Here is a 22,118-nt window from a genome sequence, read left to right on the forward strand (position 1 = left end):
AAAAGAATATTTGTATCTTCTGTCTTGTCACATTAAAAAAAAAAAAGAGTGTCTGGTGTTATCACATTTTAAGGCTCCTTATTTAGCTTTCTTAAGTGCTGTTTAAGAAATTCGGTTATACTTACGATTTAGTTAACTTACATAGACATTTGCTGAACACCAGTATACTTAGTAATATAATTACTCCCAGCAGGCTCAAGAATGAGAAAAGTATAAAAGTAAAAATGAGTTCCAATTTTTGGTACTTCATTCATAGACAGATTTAGCAAAATTTATTGAACATTTATTATGTGTGAATGCCCTAGCTTCTTGGAGCCCTTGAAACAGATAAAGTTGCTGCTAGGCTGGGCACAGTGGCTCATGTCTGTAATCCCAGCACTTTGGGAGGCTAATGTGGGCGGATCAGGAGGTCAGGAGATCGAGACCATCCTGGCTAACACAGTGAAACCCCGTCTCTACTAAAAATACAAAAAAAAAAAAAAAATTAGCTGGGCGTAGCTGGGCATGGTGGCTCACACCTGTAATCCCAGCACTTTGGGAGGCCGAAGCGGGTGGATCACAAGGTCAGGAGTTCGAGACCAGCCTGGCCAACATGGTGAAACTCCATCTCTACTAAAAATACAAAAATTAGCTGGGTGTGCTGGCGCGCGCCTGTAGTCCCAGCTACTCTAGAGGCTGAGGCGGGAGAATCGCCTGAACCTGGGAAGTGGAGGTTGCAGTGAGCTGAGATCGTGCCATTGCACTCCAGTCTGGGCGACAGAGTGAGACTCTTGTCTCAAAAAAAAAATTAGCCGGGCGTGGTGGCAGGCACCTGTAGTCCCAGCTACTCAGGACACTGAGGCAGGAGAATGGCATGAACCCGGGAGGCAGAGCTTACAGTGAGCTAAGATCGCGCCACTGCACTCCAGCCTGGGTGACAGACTCCGTCTCAAAAAAAAAAAAAGCCAGGGGCGGTGGCTCACGTCTGTAATCCTAGCACTTTGGGAGGCCGAGACGGGTGGATCACGAGGTCAGGAGATGGAAACCATCCTGGCCAACGTGGTAAACCCCGTCTCTACTAAAAATACAAAAATTACCCGGGCGTGGTGATGTGCACCTATAATCTCAGCTACTCAGGAGGCCGAGGCAAGAGAATCGATTGAACCCGGGAGGCGGAGCTGGCAGTGAGCCGAGATCATGCCACTGCACTCCCGCCTGGGCGACAGAGTGAGACTCCATCTCAAAAACAAAACAAAACAAAAAACAGATAAGGTTGCTGCCTTCATAGTGTGCTTCTGTGCTCCGGTTGCTTTTATGCTATAGCTTTACTTAGTGCACTTGAGAGGAGACCGATTTTCACTCACCTGTTTCTGAAAGTTGCAGACAAATGTATGAAATAATAGGGCCATAAATATTTTGATTTATGTTATAGTCTTTTGGGTACTGTGTTAGATGTTATTAGATTATTTATTAAAATACAGTTTTTTTTTAGAGTGTGAACATGGCTCACTGCAGCCTCAAACTCCTGGGTTCAAGTGATCCTCCAACCTTTGTCTCCCAGAGTGCTGGGATTACAGGTGTGAGCCACCACACCTGGCCTCTCCTGTTTTCTTGAGAGTTGTTCTGTTTTCTGTAAATTTAAAAAAAAGATTTTTTTTTCCTTTTTCATTTACCTTTCTAGACCCTGTTTTGTTTTTTGTTTTGAGCGGGAGTCTTGCTCTGTTGCCCAAGCTAGAGTGCAATGGTGCAATCTTGGCTCACTGCAACCTCCGCCTCCTGAGTTCAAGCAATTCTGCCTCAGCTTCCCAAGTAACTGGGACTACAGGCGCCTGCCACCACACCTGGCTAATTTTTGTATTTTAGTAGAGAGGGGACTTCACCTTTTTGGCCAGGCAGATCTCAAACTCCTGACCTCAAGTGATCCGCTTGCCTCAGCCTCCCAAAATGCTGAGATTACAAATATTTGCCACTGCGCCTGGCCTTAGACTCTGGTTTTACTAAAGCAGTGTTTTCTTACTCTCAGCTAATTCCTGTCACCCATCTCATCCTCCCCTCAAAAACCCTAACACTTCAAAAATGTTTATGAGGTAATTTAAGACATCTAAACAATATATAGGATAATATAATATAGTAATGTTTGTTTTTTTTTTTTTTTTTTTGAGATGGAGTCTCTCTCTGTCACCCAGACTGGAATGCAGTGGTGCAATCTTGACTCACTGCAACCTCTGCCTCCTGGGTTCAAGTGACTCTTTTTTCTTTTTCTTTTTTTTTTTTTTTTTGAGATGGAGTCCTGCTCTTCGCCCAGGCTGGAGTGCAATGGCATGATCTCGGCTCACTGCAACCTCTGCCTCCTGAGTAGCTGGGATTACAGGCGCCTGCCACCATGCCCACATAATTTTTGTATTTTTAGTAGAGATGGGGTTTCACCATGTTGGCCTGGCTGGTCTTGAACCCCTGACCTCAGATGATCCTCCTGCCTCGGCCTCCCAAAGTGCTGGGATTACAGGCGTGAGCCACTGCGCCCCACGGTAGATAATCTTTTACTTGTATCCTAGTTCATGAAACACAATGCATTACAAATACTAGTAAAGCCCGTAAAAGCCCCCTTTGTTAACACTTTTTAACATTGCTACTGAACCTTTGGTCTTATCAGACAATGATATGGTTGTGTGTGTAGATGAACTTCTTACTTTAATCTTCTAGTGCAAAATGAAAGTAGAAAATTAAACTATTTTGTTCTGAACTGACTGTTAATTTAGTGGAATTTCTTGACTTCTGCTTATAGAAGTAGGATGATTATAACTACTTAATTTCTTGTGATGTAGATTTATAGATATACAAATACATATGAACAAATATCTAAGTATGAGCTATTGTTTGTACCACTTTAACCACTTTAGATATGTCAGTGTTTTAGATCTTAACTGCCTATAGGGCAGGAACCACCTCTTTTTTTGTTTTTGTTTTTTGTTTTGAGACAGAGTCTCGCTCTGTCTCCCAGGCTGGAGTGCAGTGCCATGATCTTGGTTCACTGCAACCTCTGCCTCCCGGGCTCAAGCGATTCTCCTGCCTCAGCCTCCCGGGCAGCTGGGATTACAGGCATGCACCACCATGCCTAGCTAATTTTTGTAGTTTTAGTAGAGACAGGTTTTCACCATGTTGGCCAGGCTTGTCTCAAACTTGTGACCTCAAGTGATTCACCCTCCTTGGCCTCCCAAAGTGCTGGGATTAAACATGAGCCACCAAACCCAGTCTTTTTATTTTTATGTTTTAATAATACAAAATGTGCTTACTACCATAAACATATGGGTACAGAATAAATATGATGTGAAGGAGAACTGTGGTTGTGCACAAAGGACTGCTGATGCAAATTACAGTTTCATTGTGGGTAATGAGAAAATTAAAAGCATTTACTTGATAAAGATCTGTAGAACTTAAATTTGCAAACTTCTTTTGAGGATGGGAAAAATAAGTAACAATTATCTATATAAGTAATATCGATTAAAAATAGTCAAACAATGCAAAATTAATAGAGAAAGTAAAATTTACTGAAATTTGTCCAAATGGATTCACTGTTGACAATTTGGTGAACATCCTTCCAGCCATCTTTTTGTACATTTCTGTACAATTTATAAAGAAATCTATGTGTAGTTTTGTCAATATGCACTTAAGTATGATCATACTATCCACAGTGCTTTGTAAGCTATATTCACTGACCACTGTGTCATGAACATCTTTTCTGTGTAAGTAAACGTAAGTCTGCATCATTTAAAATGATTTTATGGTAATTCCGTAGGGTATTTATAGTAGAATTACTAGAATTTACTTAACCTTATTGATGTACATTTGTTTCCAAAATTTCACTGTTATAAGCAATACTGTGATGAACATCCTTATCAAATATTTGATTAAACTTTTTTGTTTTTTGTTTTTTTGAGCCTTAGCCTCCCGAGTAGCTGGGACTACAGATGTGCTCCACCATGCCCAGCTAATTTTTGTTTTTTTGTTTGTTTGTTTGTTTTTTTGAGACGGAGTCTTGCTCTGTCGGAGTCTCGCTCTGTCGCCCAGGCTGGAGTCCAGTGGTGCGATCTCGGCTCACTGCAAGCTCCGCCTCCCGGGTTCACGCCATTCTCCTGTCTCAGCCTCACAAGTAGCTGGGACTACAGGCGCCCGCCACCACGTCTGGCTAATTTTTTGTATTTTTAGTAGAGACGGGGTTTCACCGTGTTAGCCAGGATGGTCTTGATCTCCTGACCTCGTGATCTGCCCGCCTTGGCCTCCCAAAGTGCTGGGATTACAGGCGTGAGCCACCGCCCCTGGCCTTTTTTGTTTTTGTTTTTCTTTTTGTTTTTGAGATGGAGTTTCACTCTTGTTGCCCAGGCTGGAGTGCAATGGCGCGATCTCCGGCTCACCGCAACCTCCGCCTCCGCCTCCTGGGTTCAAGCAATTCTCCTGCCTCGGCCTCCCAAGCGGCTGGGATTGCAGGCCACCACACCCAGCTAATTTTGTATTTTTAGTAGAGACAGGGTTTCTTCATGTTGGTCAGGGTGGTCTCGAACTCTCAACCTCAGGTGATCCGCCCGCCTCGGCCTCCCAAAGTGCTGGGATTACAGGCGTGAGCCACCACGCCCGGCAATTTTTGTATTTTTAGTAGAGACGGGATTTCATCATGTTGGCCAGGATGGTCCTGACCTTGTGATCCGCCTGCCTGGGCCTCCCAAAGTGCTTGGATTACCGGCGTGAGCCACTGGTCCCGGCTCAATCATTTTTAGTATATTCACAGGGTTGTGCAACCATCACCACAACCCAAGAACATTTTCATCATCCAACAAAGAAACACCTCTTGCCCATTGGCAGCCATGCCCTATTCTCATGTTCACTCCCAGCCCCAAGCAATGTATGTACTTTTCACCTCTGTAGAATTGACTATTCTAGATATTTCACATAAATAGAATCATACAGTATGTGGTCTTTTATGACTGGCTTCTTTGAATTAGCATAATATTTCCAAGGTTCAACCATGTTGTAGCATGTGTTAGTACTCTTTTTTTTATTGCCAAATAATATTTCATTGTATATATATACCACATTTTGTTTATTCATTCACCAGTTGATGGACATTTGGGTTGTTTCTGTGTTTTAGCTATCATGCATAATGCTGCTATGAAGATTTGTTTATATGTTTTTGTGTGAACATATGTTTTAATTTCTCTTGGTTATATACATAGGAGTGGAGTTACTGGGTTAGATTCAGTTGTGATGAGTTCAAGTCTGTATCTTTGTTTTGTTTGTTTTGTTTTTTTGGGTTGTTTTGAGACAGAGCCTTGCTCCGTCGCCCAGGCTGGAGTGGTACGCTCTAGGCTCACTGCAAGCTCCGCCTCCCAGGTTCACGCCATTCTCCTGCCTCAGCCTCCTGAGTAGCTGGTACTACAGGTGCCCGCCACCATGCCTGGCTAGTTTTTGTATTTTTAGTAGAGACAGGGTTTCACCATGTTGGCCAGGCTGGTCTCGAACTCCTGACCTCAGGTGATCCACCTGTCTCAGGCTCCTAAAGACCAAAGTGCTGGGATTACAGGCATGAGCCACCTCGTCTGGGTGAGTCTATATCTTGATCTTAAACATATTGGTTGCCCCATTTTTTTTTACTATCCTTGGCAGTCTTACTATTTTACTTATTTCCTAGAAATATTAAGTTTTTCTGGCCTGGCACGGTGGCATGCGCCTGTAATCCCAGCACTTTGGGAGGCCGAGGCAGGTGGATCACCTGAGGTCGGGAGTTCGACACCAGCCTGACCAACATGGTGAAACCCTGTCTCTGCTAAAAGTACAAAAATTAGCCGGGCATGGTGGTGGGCGCCTGTAATCCCAGCTATTCAGGAGGCTGAGGCAGGAGAATCACTTGAACCCAGGAGGTGAAGGTTGCATTGAGCCAAGATCGCGCCATTGCACTCCAGCCTGGGCGACAAGAGCAAGACTCCATCTCAAAAAAAAAGCTTTGAATGCTCTTATGTATTTCATGCACACAACAAATAATGATACTGGCAAGACATATTGAGATGTAAACTGCACAGTCAAGAAAATTTTGATATGTTCATCATAATCATTACTTATTTTAAGAAAATATTATTTGGGGCCATGCTCAGTATTGATTAAACAAAATATTGGTGTATATCTTATTTCATGATTACTTACTATGGTTTTGCCACCCCTTAAGATATTTTCCTAATACTGTTAGCTACAATGTGTGATCTTGGCTCCCTGCAACCTCCGTCTCCCAGGTTCAAGCAATTCTCCTGCCTCAGCCTTCCAAGTAGCTAGGATTACAGGTGCCCACCACCACACCCAGCTAATATTTGTATTTTTAGTAAAGACGGAGTTTCATCATGTTGGCCAGGCTGGCCTGGAACTCCTGGCCTCAAGCGATCTGTCCAGCTCGGCCTTGTAAAATGTTGGGATTGTAGGTGTGAGCCTCTTCATTTGTTTTTCACAGTAATTTTATGAAGTTGATAATTGGTCACAGTTTTACTGATGGAGAAACTGACAACCAGAAAAGTTTTTGCTCATTGTCAGAAACTTAATCAAATGGTTGTGACAGGACTCATATCTAAGTTTCTCTTACTCCAAAACCTGTTCTTAACCCTGTACTCCAGTACATTTTCCTAGTTTTAGCTCTACCAATATCATGAAAGTCTCAGACATTCTGATTAAATTTATTTTAGTGCCATAGGCTGCACCTTTTTTTTTTTTTTTTAAGACGGAGTTTCGCTGTTGTCGCCCAGGCTGGAGTGCAATGGCAGGATCTCGGCTCACTGCAACCTCCACCTCCCGAGTTCAAGTGATTCTTCTGCCTCAGCCTCCCAAGTAGCTGGGACTACAGGCATGCGCCACCATGCCCGGCTAATTTTTGTATTTTTAGTAGAGACGGGGGTTTCACCATCTTGGCCGGGCTGGTCTCGAACTCCTGACCTCATGATCCACCCGCCTCGGCCTCCCAAAGTACGGGAATTACAGGCGTGAGCCATTGCGCCCAGCCTAGACTGCACCGTAAAAGTGACTGAATGAGAAGGAGGCCGGGCAAGGTGGCTCACGCTGGTAATCCCAGCACTTTGGGAGGCCAAGGGGGGCGGATCACCTAAGGTCAGGAGTTTGAGACCAGCCTGGCCAAACTGGTGAAACCCTGTCTCTACTAAAAATGCAGCTGGGTGCAGTGGCTAACGCCTGTAATCCCATCACTTTGGGAGGTCGAGGCGGGCAGATCATGAGGTCAGGAGTTGGAGACCAGCCTGGCCAATATGGTGAAACCCCGTCTCTACTAAAAAAGTAAAATATTAACCGAGTGTGGTGGCGCATGCCTGTAGCCTGTAGTCCCAGTTACTTAGAAGGCTGAGGCAGGAGAATCGCTGGAACCTGGGAGGCAGAGGTTGCAGTGAGTCGAGGTCACGCCACTGCGCTCCAGCCTGGGCGACAGAGAGAGACTCCATCCCAAAAAAAAAAAAAATACAGAAATTAGCCAGGCATGGTGGCGGGAGCCTCTACCTGCAATCACCAGCTACTCAGGAGGCTGAGGTAGGAGAACCGCTTGAACCAGGAAGGTGGAGGTGGCAGTGGACTAAGATTCTACTGTACTCCCACTCTGTCTCAAGAAAGAGAAAAAAAAAAAAAAGAATGAGAAGGAAAGCACAAGGAGAGGTTTATTAGGCATAGTAACTCAAAATTATGTTGAAGAGCTGAAAAGAATAGAGATTAGGTACAGAAGTAAAATCAAGAACTTGGATTTCTAGATGTTAAGTCTGTCCTACCTCATTTAGTTACTTTCTTTCCTTATAAAATAGATAAAACAAAGCAGTCCAAGTTAACACCTTGCATTTATATAAATCTTTTTTGGTTTTTTGTTTTTTTGGGATGGGCTCTTACTCTGTCACCCAGGCTGGAATGCAGTTGTACAGTCAGGGCTTGCTGCTGCCTCCATCTCCCAGGCTCAAGTGATTACCCTGTTTCATCTTCCCAAGTAGTTGGGACTCCAGGCACACGCCACCATGCCCAGCTAATTTTTTTTTTTTTTTTTTTTGTAGAGATGAGGTCTTAACTGTGTTGCCCAGACCGATCTCAAACTCCTGGGCTCAAGCAATCCTCCTGCCTTGGCCTCCCAATGTGCTGGGATTATAGGCATGAGCCACCATGCCTGCCCAGACATCTTAAATATATGGACAGAGTTGCTAACTTGTTTACAAGGTGCCATGATAGACTAATACTTATTTATAGTAAATGCTTTGAAAATTTGAGAAAGGCTAGGCAGCAGTAGCTAACGTCTATAATCACAACAGAACATTTTGGGGGGCTGAGGCGGGAGGATCACTTGAGCCCAGGAGCTCGAGATCAGCCTGGACAACATGGTGAGACCCGGTCTTCTTAAAAAAAGGAAAGGCTGGGCGCGGTGGCTCACGCCTGTAATCCCAGCACTTTGGGAGGCCGAGGCGGGCGGATCATGAGGTCAGCGCGGTGGCTCACGTCTGTAATCCCAGCACTTTGGGAGGCCGAGGTGGACGGATCATGAGGTCAGGAGATCAAGACCATCCTGGCTAACACAGTGAAACCCCGTATCTACTAAAAATACAAAAAATTAGCCAGGCATGGTGGTGGGCACCTGTAGTCCCAGCTGCTCGGGAGGCTGAGGCAAGAGAATGGTGTGAACCTGAGAGGTGGAGCTTGCAGTGAGCCGAGATCGCGCCACTGCACTCCAGCCTGGGCGACAGAGCGAGACTCCGTCTCAAAAAAAAAAAAAAGGAAAGAAGTCTTGAGAAGAATATTATCTGTCACTTTATAAGATACTACTTTTGCGAAGAATATTATTAGCCGGGTGCGGTGACTCAAGCCTGTAATCAGCACTTTGGGAGGCCAAGGCGGGCGGATCACGAGGTCAGGAGTTCGAGACCAGCCTGTCGAAGATGGTGAAACCCCATCTCTACTAAAAAACAAAACCAAAATACAAAAAGTAACCAGGTGTGGTGGTGGGTGCCTGTAATCCCAGCTACTCAGGAGGCTGAGGCAGGAGAATTGCTTGAACCTGGGAGGCGGAGGTTGCAGTGAGCCAAGAGCGTGCCATTGCACTCCAGCCTGGGCAACAAAAGCGTAACTCAGTCTCAAAAAAAAAAAAAAAAAAAAAGGAATATTATCTGTCACTTTTTACCAGTGGCCTAGAGCTGTGTTTGAAAATGTCAAATGTGACCAACTGAGTCATGATGAGAGTCTAAAGCATTTTAGCATACACTGTTTATTTATATATATTTTTTTGAGTTGGAATCTTGTTCTCTTGACCAGGCTGGCGTGCAGTGATGTGATCATAGCTCACTGTAGCCTTAAACACCTTGGCTCAAGCAATCTTCCTCCCACCTTAGCCTCCTGAGTAGCTGGGACCATAGGCACATGCCACCATGCCCAGCTAATTATTATTATTATTATTTGGCGATGAAGTCTCGCTCTGTCGGCCAGGCTGGAGTGCAGTGGCACAGTCTCGGCTCACTGCAACCTCTGCCTCCTGGGTTCAAGCAATTCCTGTCTCAGCCTCCCGATTAGCTAGGATTACAGGCGTGCTCCACCATACCCAGCTGATTTTTTTTTGTTTTGTTTTTGTATTTTTAGTAGAGATGGGGATTTTACCATGTTGGCCAGGCTGGTATTGAACTCCTGACCTCAAGTGATCCAACCACCTCGGCCTCCCAAAGTGCTGGGATTACAGGCTTGAGCTACCGTGCCCAGCCCATTATTTATTTTATAGACAGAGTGTCTCTATGTTGCCCAGGCTGGTCTTGAACTCCTAATCTCAAGCAGTTCTCCCGCCTCAGCCTCCCAAAGTGCTGAGGTTACAGGCAGAACCACATGTAAACATATGGACATTGCTGGTTCAAATTAGATGTACATTTAAATATTTTCAAACTGGCCTTCAAAAAGTTGTACTAATTTATCACTATTTGTTTATGAAAATGTCTGTTTCCGGCTGGGCGTGGTGGCTCATGCCTGTAATCCCAGCCCTTTGGAAGGCCAAGGCGGGTGGATCACCTAAGGTCAGGAGTTTGAGACAGCCTGACCAACATGGTGAAACCCCGTCTCTCCTAAAAATACAAAAAAGTTAGCCAGTCATGGTGGCATATGCCTGTAGTCCCAGCTACTTGGGAGGCTGAGGCAGGAGAATCACTTGAACCCAGGAGATGGAGGTTGCAGTGAGCCCAGATAATGCCACTGCACTCCAGAGCCAGCGAGACTCTGTCTCAAAAAAAGAAAGGAAAGAAAAAAGAGAGAGAGAAAGAGGGAAGGAGGGAGGGAGGGAAGGAAGAGAGAGAGGGAGGGTCTGTTTCCCTGTACCATTACCAATGCTGTATGTTATTAGGGTTTCAACTTTTGGTAATCTAATAGGTGAAAAATTACAAATGCGTTATAAGTGGAGTTGCATTTTAAAAACTATGACTGATGGGGGGAGGGGGGAGGGATAGCATTAGGAGATATACCTAATGCTAAATGATGAGTTAATGGGTGCAGCACACCAACATGGCACATGTATACATATGTAACAAACCTACATGTTGTGCACATGTACCGTAAAACTTAAAGTATAATAATAATAAAATTAAAAAAAAAACAACTATGAGATTTGATCAGATTTTTACATATTCATTGGTTCTTGGTATTTTCTTTCTTTTTTTTTTTTTTTTTTGAGACAGAGTCTTGCTCTGTCGCCCAGGCTGGAGTACAATGGTGCAGTCTCAGCTCACTGCAACCTCCACCTCCCGGGTTCAAGCGATTCTCCTGGCTCAGCCTTCCGAGGAGCTGAGATTACAGGCATGCATACCATGCCCAGCTAATTTTGTATTTTTAGTAGAGACGGGATTTCTCCGTATTGGTCAGACTGGTCTTGAACTCCTGACCTCAGGTGATCCGCCCACCTCGGCCTCCCAAAGTGATGGAATTACAGGCATGAACCACTGCGCCCAGCCACTCTTGGTATTTTCAATGATGATTCTTGAGATTTCAGTGAGTCTTCAGGTGTCAGTGAATGGAATGGCTAAACATAAAAAGGCTTCAAAACTTGTGATACTGTGAATGTAGGATGTCAGTTCAAAAGAAATGATGCTGTGACTGTATGGTATCACTGAGATGCCAGTGATAACCTGCCCATGTCACATGTTGACCCTTTTCTCTCTTAATTTCAGGTGATCATGGAGCTCAGCTTGGTCTCCACGGGGCTGGTGGTGATGGAATACATGATGACACAGCAGGTGGAGAGGAAGGAGAAAACAGCCCAGATGCCCAACCCCAAGCCGGTCGGAGGACCCGGCGGGAAGCGTGCACCTGCCCCTACTGTAAAGACAGTGAAGGAAGGTGAGTTGACCCAGACAGTTTCTTACAAATATAAAGAAAAATTAATAGATTTGGAGGTAAGAGGAAGAAGGTTAATTTTTTTTTTTTGAGACTGAGTCTGACTCTGTCGCCCAGGCTGCAGTGCAGTGGCGCGATCTCAGCTCACTGCAAGCTCCACCTCCTGGGTTCACGCCATTCTCCTGCCTCAGCCTCCCGAGTAGCTGGGACTACAGGCACCTGTCACCACACCCGGCTACTTTTTGTATTTTTAGTAGAGACGGGGTTTCACTGTGTTACCCAGGATGGTCTTGATCTCCTGACCTCGTGATCTGCCCGCCTCGGCCTCCTAAAGTGCTGGGATTACCAGCGTGAGCCACCATGCCTGGCGAAGGTTAATTTTTTTTTTAGGATTTAAGACTCAGAGCTGGATGCATATAATCCCAGCACTTTGGGAGGCCAAGATAGGAGGATCACTTGAGCCCAGGAGTTTGAGACCAGCCTCAGCAAGAAAGCGAGAGCCGATCTCTACAAAAAATTTAAAAATTATGTGGGAATATTTTACTGGCAATAAAAAGAGAAAATGAAAAAAAATTTTTTTTTTTTTTTCTGAGACAAAGTCTTGCTGTGTCGCCCAGGCTGGAGTGCAGTGGCACATTCTTGGCTCACTGCAACCTCCACCTCCTGGGTTCAAGCAATTCTCCTGCCTCAGTCTCCTGAGTAGCTGGGACTACAGGCGTGTGCCGCCACGCCCGGCTAAGTTTTTCTATTTTTAGTAGAGACAGGGTTTCACCTTGTTAGCCAGGATGGTCTTCATCTCCTGACTGTGTGATCTGCCCACCTCGGCCTCCCAAAGTGTTGGGATTACAGGCGTGAGCCACCGCACCTGGCCAAAAAAATGTATTTATTTATTTTTTTGTTTTGAGATGGAGTCTTGCTCTGTTGCCCAGGTTGGAGTGCAGTGGCACGATCTTGGCTCACTGCAGGCTCCGTCCCCTGGGTTCACGCCATTGTCCTGTCTCAGCCTCCCGAGTAGCTGGGACTACAAGTGCCCGCCACCTCGCCCAGCTAATTTTTTGTATTTTTAGTAGAGACGGGGTTTCACCGTGTTAGCCAGGATGGTCTCGATCTCCTGACCTTGTGATCTGCCTGCCTCGGCCTCCCAAAGTGCTGGGATTACAGGCGTGAGCCATGGCGGCGCCCGGCCTTTTTTTTTTTTTTTTTTTTAAGACAGAGCTTCATCTGGGTACGGTGGCTCACGCCTGTAATCCCAACACTTTGGGAGGCCGAGGCGGGCGGATCACCTGAGGTCAGGAGTACAAGACCAGCCTGGCCAACATGGTGAAACCCCATCTCTACTAAAAGTACAAAAATTAACCGGCGTGGTGTCAGGTGCCTGTAATCCCAGCAACTTGGGAAGTTGAGGTAGGAGAATTGCTCGAACTTGGAAGCTCGAGGTTGCAGTGAACTGAGATCATGCCGTTACACTCTAGCCTGGGCGACAGAGTGAGACTCTGTCTCAAAAAAAAAAAAGAGCTTCACTCTTGTTGCCCAGGCTGGAGTACAACGGCGTGATCTCGGCTCACTGCAACCTCCGCCTCCCGGGTTCAAGCAAATCCCCTGCTTCAGCCTCCCAAGTAGCTGGGATTACAGGCATGTGCCACCACGCCTGGCTAATTTTGTATTTTTAGTAGAGATGGGGACCATGTTGGTAAGACTGGTCTTGAACAATTTTTGTATTTTTAGTACAGATGAGGTTTCGCCATGTTGGCCAGCCTGGTCTCGAACCCCTGACCTCAGGTGATCGATCCACCTTCCTCGGCCTCCAAAAGTGTTGGGATTACAGGCGTGAGCTATCGCTCCTGGCCCCTGGAAAGCTTTTTAAAAAAGAAGTCTTGGTCCAGTGCAGTGGCTCACACTTGTAATCCCAGTACTTTGGGAGGTGGAGGCAGGTGGATCCATCACCTGAGATCAGGGGTTCGAGACCAGCCTCGCCAACATGGCGAAACCTCATCTGCACTAAAAATACAAAAATTAGCTGGGCATGGTGGCGTGCACCTCTAATCCCAGCTACTCGGGAGGCTGAGGCAGGAGAATTGCTTGAACCTAGGAGGCGGAGGTTGCAGTGAGCCGTGATCATGCTACTGTACTCCAGCCTGGACGACAGAGTGAGACTCTGTCTCAAAAAAACAAAACAAACAAAAAAGAAGGCTTTTTCAAAAAATAAAAGTTTGGTTTAGTTTGGTGTAGATTGGGTGATTGCTGTTGATACTTTGTGGTTCTTTAGTTTCTCTAGAATGAATGATGAATAGTTGTGTCCTCACTTTCAGGGGCTCGGGGGATCCTGGCAAAAAGAAACAGCATATTTGCCACATCCAAGGCTGTGGGAAAGTGTATGGCAAGACCTCACACCTGCGGGCACACTTGCGCTGGCATACAGGCGAGAGGCCATTTATGTGTACCTGGTCATACTGTGGGAAACGCTTCACACGTTCGGATGAGCTACAGAGGCACAAACGTACACACACAGGTGAGCAAGAGCCTATGGGAGAGAAAAATAGTAATAGACTAGAATGAAAAACACAAAATATACCTACAAAATAACTAAAATTTCTGAGCAACTTAATTTGAAACTGAATATATGGGTCACAAATGGAATTGGAGTTAATCTGGAAAACTTTTAAGAAGGAAGGAGGGGCTGGGTGCAGTGGCTGACGCCTGTAATCCCAGCACTTTGGGAGGCCAAGGCGAGCAGATGATGAGGTCAGGAGATCGAGACCATCCTGGCTAACACGGTGAAACCCCGTCTATTAGCCGGGCATGGTGGCAGGCGCCTGTAGTTCCAGCTACTCAGGAGGTGGAGGCAGGAGAATGGCATGAACCCGGGAGGCGGAGCTTGCAATGAGCCAAGATCGTGCCACTGCACTCCAGCCTGGGCGACGGAGGAAGACACTGTCTCAAAAAAAAAAAAAAAAGGAGCCGGGTGTGGTGGCTCATGCCTGTAATCCCAGCCCTTTGGGAGGCCAAGGTGGGTGGATTTCTTGAGGTCAGGAGTTCAAGACCAGCCTGGCCAGCATGGGGAAACCCTGTCTCTACTAAAATTACAAAATAGTCCAGCGTGCTGGTGCACACCTGTAATCCCAGCTACTCAGGAGGCTGAGGCAGGAGAACTGCTTGAACCCAGGAGGCAGAGGTTGCAGTGAGCTGAGATTGCGCCACTGCACTCTAGCCTGGGCGACAGAGCAAGACTGTCTCAAAAAAATAAATAAATAAGGAGCTAGATTTTGAGTGGGATTTTTGAAGGCAAAGCATTGAAACCATTACTCTTAGTCTCTGCCCTGCCTTACTTTTAAAACTGCTAAGTTTTACCTTCCTTACCGAGTACTCCCCAACCTTTATCTACTTTTCTTCCCCACGCCCCCACCAAAAGGAAAATATACTTCAAGATTTTTTTTTTTTTTTTGAGACAGAGTCTCTGTCGCCCAGGCTGGAGTGCAGTGGCGCGATCTCGGCTCAATGCAAGCTCCGCCTCCCGGGTTCACACCATTCTCCTGCCTCAGCCTCTCCGAGTAGCTGGGACTACAGGTGCCCGCCACCACGCCCGGCTAAGTTTTTGTATTTTTAGTAGAGACAGGGTTTCACCGTGGTCTCGATCTCCTGACCTCGTGATCTGCCCGCCTCGGCCTCCCAAAGTGCTGGGATTACAAGCATGAGCCACCGCGCCCGGCCACTTGAAGATTTTTCTTGTTTTTAATCACTACCTCATACTAGCCTTACTCAGCTTAGTAGAGTAAGCACTGAATTGGGTAAGGTAACCTCACTTCCTAACATGTCGGCTTCTTATCTTTTTTTCCTTTACCTAGGTGAGAAGAAATTTGCCTGCCCTGAGTGTCCTAAGCGCTTCATGAGGAGTGACCACCTGTCAAAACATATCAAGACCCACCAGAATAAGAAGGGAGGCCCAGGTGTAGCTCTGAGTGTGGGCACTTTGCCCCTGGACAGTGGGGCAGGTTCAGAAGGCAGCGGCACTGCCACTCCTTCAGCCCTTATTACCACCAATATGGTAGCCATGGAGGCCATCTGTCCAGAGGGCATTGCCCGTCTTGCCAACAGTGGCATCAACGTCATGCAGGTGGCAGATCTGCAGTCCATTAATATCAGTGGCAATGGCTTCTGAGATCAGGCACCCGGGGCCAGAGACATATGGGCCATACCCATCAACCCCGGGATGCAAGGTAGCATGGGTCCAAGAGACATGTGGGAAGAGAGAGCCATGAAGCATTAAAATGCATGGTGTTGAGAAGAATCAGGAGAGGGATACAAGAGAAGAGATGGGGTCCTGGCACCCATCTGTATCATCAGTGCCTCTTTGAAGGTGGGAAACATTAGTGAAAATTCTGTTGGTGCCACGCTTTGATGAGCATTTGTTTGACCCCAGTTTCTTCTTACACTTCTTACCCCAGCCTACCCTTCCTGCATTTCTCTTCTCAGCTCTTCCATGATGGATTCCCCCCCCCTTTCCTAAAGCCATCATGCCTTGATAAATATATATGATCATTGAAATACTTTTTAACAAAAAACAGATTCTATATTATTATATATATATATATATATATAAAGATATATAGAGATGCATTCACAGGGGTTGGCTGGGAGGAGGAAGAAGACCATTCTGTGACCAAAATACCTTGGTCATTTTTTTTATATTGCCTTATTTCCCTATGGCTGAGCCTTGTTGTGACACATCAAGCTTTTCTGTAGATGTTGTCTTGGCTTCCCACCAGATTAAGCGTTCATATGCTCTGCTTTTAGTTCATATATACATATATAATGTTTTTCCTTTCTTAATTTTGTCTTTTTATTTGGGATCAGCTTCTTGCACTCCTTTCCTAACTCAGCTGTTGCCATCTCATCTTCTCTCATCTGATCACTTCATGTTTTGTTTTTGTTACTGCCTGGATGAGGCACTTCTGTCAATTTTTTCAGGACCTTAGTTCCAGCAGCAGAATGGAAAAATCCTTGAAGCCCGGGCTGATGCTTGAAGTAGCTGTGGAGGGAGTGTTCAAAATACTACTGACGCAGGCACCTTCTTGGCGCTGGAGAGTCAAGGGCATCTCCCTTCATTAGCTGCTCTGAGCATCAAGAATTAGAAGTCTTTCGGTGGAATTGTACAAGAGTCCCTTTGAAGATAATAATCTTGGCTCAGTTTGTATAAACTGTCAAATTTTCAAATAATAGGTAGGGGGCTTTCACTAGGAAAATCATGTGCTCAGAAGAGGAAATGACTCGTAGTCAGGTTCAGGAGTTAGTGGAGTATTTGGACTTTGGTACTGCTGTCTTCCAAGGTAGCTCTAAGTTTTGATGTGTGGGCTTCTGAGTTTATATTCTGAAAGGAAATATACTTCTTTTGAACATCCCCACTAGGTTCTTTTCCATTGTCAATAAGGAGCATCAGCCAATGAATCTGTTTCAGGTTTCCATTCTGCAGAACTCCTCCAGAGCATGTGCTAGTGGCAAGACAGTGGTTCTTATGATCTTTTCCCTTAACTTTTCCTTGTATGTTCTTGGGTGGTTCCTAAGGGAAAAGGAAGCACATGATCATGGGAATGATAGCCCAGAACAAAAAGAAATCTTGTCTTACCACAGTGGTTTATAGGAGAGATTGGGAGAAATCATCCTGTTTTCTCTGTGACCTGATTTCAGAAGAGACTGATCCAAAAATTATAACAGCAGGGAACCTAGTGCATTTGGCACTGAGATTTAAATGCAACCAGAATTGTCCTCAAGGCCCAGTCATAAAAGCATTGTCTCTCTCGACCTTCTGGTATCTTGTTAGAGAGCTTTTCACTGTGAGGAAGTGTGGAAAAATGGCTGTGTGTGTGTGTGTGTGTGTGTGTGTAATCTGTTAGGTTGGGGATAGGTTTTCTGCCAGCCAATATTAAAAGAGACCTGCAATAAAAAAATTACCCTGATCTGATAGAAAGCAAGTGTTTTTGTATGTGTGGGTGAATGTGTGTTCATGCCCGTATATGTCTACACACAGATGACAAATTATATTTGAAATTGTTGGAAAATAAATTCAGATCAAAATGCCTTTCAGGCCCATTACCTAGAAATCTATCTTAAAACCTGGGTATGTTCCTAAGGTCATTTCTTTGCTTATGCTAAATTAATTACAATTATGAATGGAGGATATTCTACTGTACTTTTTTAAAAAGAAACTATTTTTGTGTTTGAAAGTGAAACCAACATCCAGATCTATAGCAGAGTCCTTATTCTCATAAATCTTTTTACTTTGGCTACAAATAGATGATGGTATGATTCTATTATATATTTTATATAAAATCCATCCAAATTAAGTTTTGGGTAAGTGTGTTGTTTAACCTGAAATATAGTAACTTAATACTCTAAACAACAGTTCACTCCATTTGGTCCTTTCTCCACAGATGTAATTCTGTTTTCAACTCAGGAACTATGGCAAGGAACTTTCCCCAAATCAAATTCTATTAACGCTGAGATACAAGTCATCCATGCACAGCCACTATCATACCCTTTATTCTCACTGAGAGGCAGAACTCAGAACCTGTTATTTTATGTCTATAATCATGTACTTTGGCATCTTTTGGAGGAAAGGGGCACGATGACTCACTGGAATGTACAGTATTTTGCTAGTGCATTTCAAGGAATGGAATCTTCTCCAGTATGAAATTACCAGATATAAACTAGTGTAATGATGCTGAGGATATAAGCTTTTAGAAGGTAATTTGATGGTATTTCTCTCTCGAATGAAAAGCTGCTGGTTTACCCTCAACCCTCTTCATTAGCATTACCATGAGTGAATTTATATCTAATTATTTCCACTTGCCCTGTTCTCTTCTCACCAAGGAAGCTCCAGATCCAGTATCTTGTTTGGCCTCAAAACAGAAGCAGCTTCTTTTGTCTCCCAGCAGTAGTGAGCCACTCAATCTCTTCCACAGGAAGTTAGGAGCCTACATTCCTTGAGTCAGGAGCTCATTACAGAAAAACCCTGTTTCCCTGAACTTTTGGCTAATAGAAATTAATGTAACTGACACGCATATTGATTCTGCAATTTTTTTCATAAGTTTTTTTCATTTTTTTGAATGAGTTTTTTAAATTTTTTAGATGACCAAAACTTGCAGGGCAGGGGTTGCCCAGAAGAGTGGTGAGATAGTAAAACACTTATTCTCTCACCCTTTCAGGTTTTCAGGTTACCCATTTATATTCATTTACATGTCATTTGACTGTCTCACTTTTTACCCAGAACAGTAACAACCCACACCATCTTCCTTCAGGGACTTCCCAACTGGCACTCTGTGGGTGCTACACAGAATGCAATTTAATGGATATTTCTCAGCCTGGTTCAGAATAAATTGAACCTTTGATCCCAGAAAGTATATACTGAAGTGTGGGATAAAGATTATGATTAGGGGAGGGTTGGAGACAAAAGCTGTAAATTACTATGGCTGATTTATTTCTACTATATACATATATATTTTTTGCTTTTGTATATCCTATATAGGAAACTAAGCATTGTATTTTTTTTAACAAATCTAAAAAGCACTATGAACTGCAGGTGTTTGACTTTCAAAATATATTTTGTATTGTTAATATCTTCACGTTGTGTGAATACTGGAAGCTGCAGATCTTTGCTAGGATGCAATAAATTTATATACTTTTTGAGGGGTTCTTCTGGGGTGCTAATCAGGCCCCTGTTATGCTTAGGGGGAGCCCTGGTGCTACTTGCTTGAAGTTTTCAGTTGTAAGTACCCTGACGCCTTTTGGACCTTGGGATCAGATCAAGAGTTTTGGAGATCAGGTACCAAGGAAATAAGGACAGTCTAGCTGCCTCAAGTGAGGGACCCTTTGCATAGCTCTCCTTCCCCCTCACTGAAGCTGGGTAGCCTCTTGGGGTTGAGAGGGAAAATGTGAAATCTCAGAATTTATCTCCCTTAGAAGAGAGCCAGTAACTTATGTACAAGGATGAAAGGTCGCAGCAGTAGCTTTGGGGAAAGGGAGGAAGATATGGCACTTCTCCAACCCCGGAAAACATTGCTTTTGAAAACTGCTGATAAAATGAGCTGGTTATTACTTCTGTTTTGGAGACTGTGCTCTCTGTGGTGCCTTTCTTGGCTCTACTCCACAGATGCCAGACCTCTTCTAAGAGGATGAGCAGACCAGCTTTGAGGTTGACCTGTTTCTCTTTGTCTGCCTTCCCAAAACACCAGCCCCCAGGAAGACATTAAGCAGCCTTAAGCTTAAATTCCTACTCCCTCTTCCAAATTTGGCTCACTTGCCTTAGATCCAAGGCAGGGAAAGGAAAAGAAGGGGGGTCCCTTGCTTTATTACTCCCGTAAGTCTTTACTCTGACTTCCCCAAACCCAGAAAGATTTTCTCCACAGTGTTAATTTGAAAGAGGAGTATTTTCTCCCATTTTCCCCTTCCTCATTATCAAACAGCCCCAGTCTTCCTTGTCTCTGCTAAGAAAGTAGAGGCATGATGATCTGCCCCTCAACTGCCCTAAGTCCTAGCTAAGTATCAGTGAAGAAAAAAAAAAAAAGCCTAACAAATGGGATTAGACTAGGGCTGCAAGTAGTGAGGATTTTGTTGATACCTCTCCTGGGATGTGTGCTTTCCCACATCTTGCCTTCAGGAATTACACTGTGCCTTTTCCCCAGGGATATGGGCTCTGTCTACCCAGTGCTCCAGTTTCCCAGTAACTGCTCTTGAACATTGTGGACAAGGGCAGGTCTTCATATTTTTGATCATCCCTTTCTCCCAGTGAAATCCCATAGCCCTTACCTAGAGTCTAGGGCACAAAGACTTTGGGGAAGATACAGTGAGATTGACCTGAGGAGACATCTACACACACCAGTGGCAGCTGCCCCAGGGCCTGCTTCCTCTTCCTGACTCTGTCATCCTCTGGAAGGGAGGGGTGGTGCTCCAATCTCTGGTGCCTAAAAACCCAAGTTTATTTCTCTATTAACACTGGCAATAACCAGTCCACACCACTGTTGCCTTTTGAAACCTCTTAATAATCTCACGTTGTGTTTGTTTTGATTCCAATCCAATTATCACCAGGGCTGTGTGGGTAAATGCTTTTAAATGCTGTCTCATCTTGCTCTTCCCCCTCACCCCCCACTCTTAGGTATGTATGATGCTAATCTTGTCCCTAAGTAAGTTTCTTCCTGCTCCTTTTGTATCTTCCTTTCTTGTCTTTCCACCTACCTTTTGTCTCTTGGTGTTTTGGGACTTTTTTTTTTTTTTTTTGGCCTTTTGTACAAAGATTAGTTTCAATGTAGTCTGTAGCCTCCTTTGTAAACCAATTAAAAAGTTTTTTAATAAAAAACCATCTCTCTGGTGTATTGAAGAGGGTTGGGAATGGGGAGAGTGTATGTTTATAACTTCATACTCTGAACCTAACAAAGGTTTCCAGCTACACTGTGTTGTGCTCCATACATGTTAATTAGTGCAATTGCCCTATATTTTAACTCCCGGGTAAATGGTTTCATGACCAGATCAATGCGCCACAACTACACGGAAATGTGGAGGACCAAGACAAACAGACAACACTAACTTTATTTTTTCATATGCTTTTTTATTTTGGAATAATTTTAGATTTACAGAAAAGTTGTAAAGCTAGAACAGAGTTTCCATATAATCCTTACCCCGTTTCCCTCATTGTTAACATATTACCATGGTACATTGTCAAAATTAAGAAACTGACATCGTTGCCGGGCGCGGTGGCTCACGCTTGTAATCCTAGCACTTTGGGAGGCTGAGGTGGGTGGATCACGAGGTCAGGAGATCGAGACCATCCTGGCTAACAGGGTGAAACTGTCTCTACTAAAAATACAAAAAATTAGCCGGGAGTGGTGGCGGGCATCTGTAGTCCCAGCTACTCAGGAGGCCGAGGCAGGAGAATGGCGTGAACCCGGGAGGCAGAGCTTGCAGTGAGCCGAGATTTCACCACTGCACTCTAGCCTGGGCGACAGAGCAAGACTCCATCTCAAAAAAAAAAAAAGGTTTGTCTCTTCTCCCTCATTTATTTAGTCAATTTATATTAGTATGTATTAATGTGTATTTATTTAATACATGGATTATAATCCATTACTATTTTGTTGCTCAGATTTTTCCAGCTACAGCCATTGTTACCTTTTGTCAGCCTATAAAGCATGTTCTGGCTGGGCGCGGTGGCTCACCCCTGTAATCCCAGCACTTTGGGAGGCTTAGCTGGATGGATCACCTGAAGTCAGGAGTTTGAGACCAGGCTGGCCAACATGGCTAAACACTGTCTCTACTAAAAATACAAAAACGTAGCCGGATGTGGGGGCAGGTACCTGTAATCTCAGCTACTTGGGAGGCTGAGGGAGGAGAATTGCTTGAATCGGGAGGCGGAGGTTGCAGTGAGCCGAGATCACGCCATTACATATTGCCTGGGCAACGAAGCAAGACTCTCAAAAAAAAAAAAAAATGTTCAAGTATTCCTCCTTCCCCCATTTTGAAAAACCTCAGCTTCCTCTTCAAGCTACTGATTAGTTTTTTCCATTTCCAAAGTTAGTGAAAGTAGTTTACACTCATTGTTCTCTTCCTTTATTCAATCCTCAGGGTACTTTGTGGGTTTGCTTTTGTTTGTTTTTTTGTTTTTGTTTTTTGGGATGTAGTCTTGCTCTGTCACTCAGGCTGGAGTGCAGTGGCACAATCTCAGCTCACTGCAACCTCCACTTCCTGGGTTCAAGCAATTCTCTTGTTTCCGCCTCCCAAGTAGCTGG

At 44.6% G+C, this 22,118-nt stretch overlaps 1 protein-coding gene across 3 annotated transcripts in view; it reads left to right on the forward strand.

Moving 5' to 3' along the window:
* SP1 (Sp1 transcription factor) overlaps positions 1–20,695 on the forward strand; it is a 35,501-nt gene extending 14,806 nt beyond the window's left edge. For all 3 annotated transcript variants that reach the window (XM_002823317.6, XM_054527990.2, XM_024256884.3), the window contains exons 4-6: positions 11,184–11,352; positions 13,659–13,858; positions 15,192–20,695. In XM_002823317.6, the coding sequence (XP_002823363.1) occupies positions 11,184–11,352; positions 13,659–13,858; positions 15,192–15,505 (683 nt within the window). In that variant the 3' untranslated portion in view covers positions 15,506–20,695. The remainder of the gene's footprint in view (positions 1–11,183; positions 11,353–13,658; positions 13,859–15,191) is intronic.
* Positions 20,696–22,118: the final 1,423 nt, after the last annotated feature.

This window comes from Pongo abelii, chromosome 10 (genome assembly GCF_028885655.2).
Source record: "Pongo abelii isolate AG06213 chromosome 10, NHGRI_mPonAbe1-v2.0_pri, whole genome shotgun sequence".
Lineage (NCBI taxonomy): Eukaryota > Metazoa > Chordata > Mammalia > Primates > Hominidae > Pongo > Pongo abelii.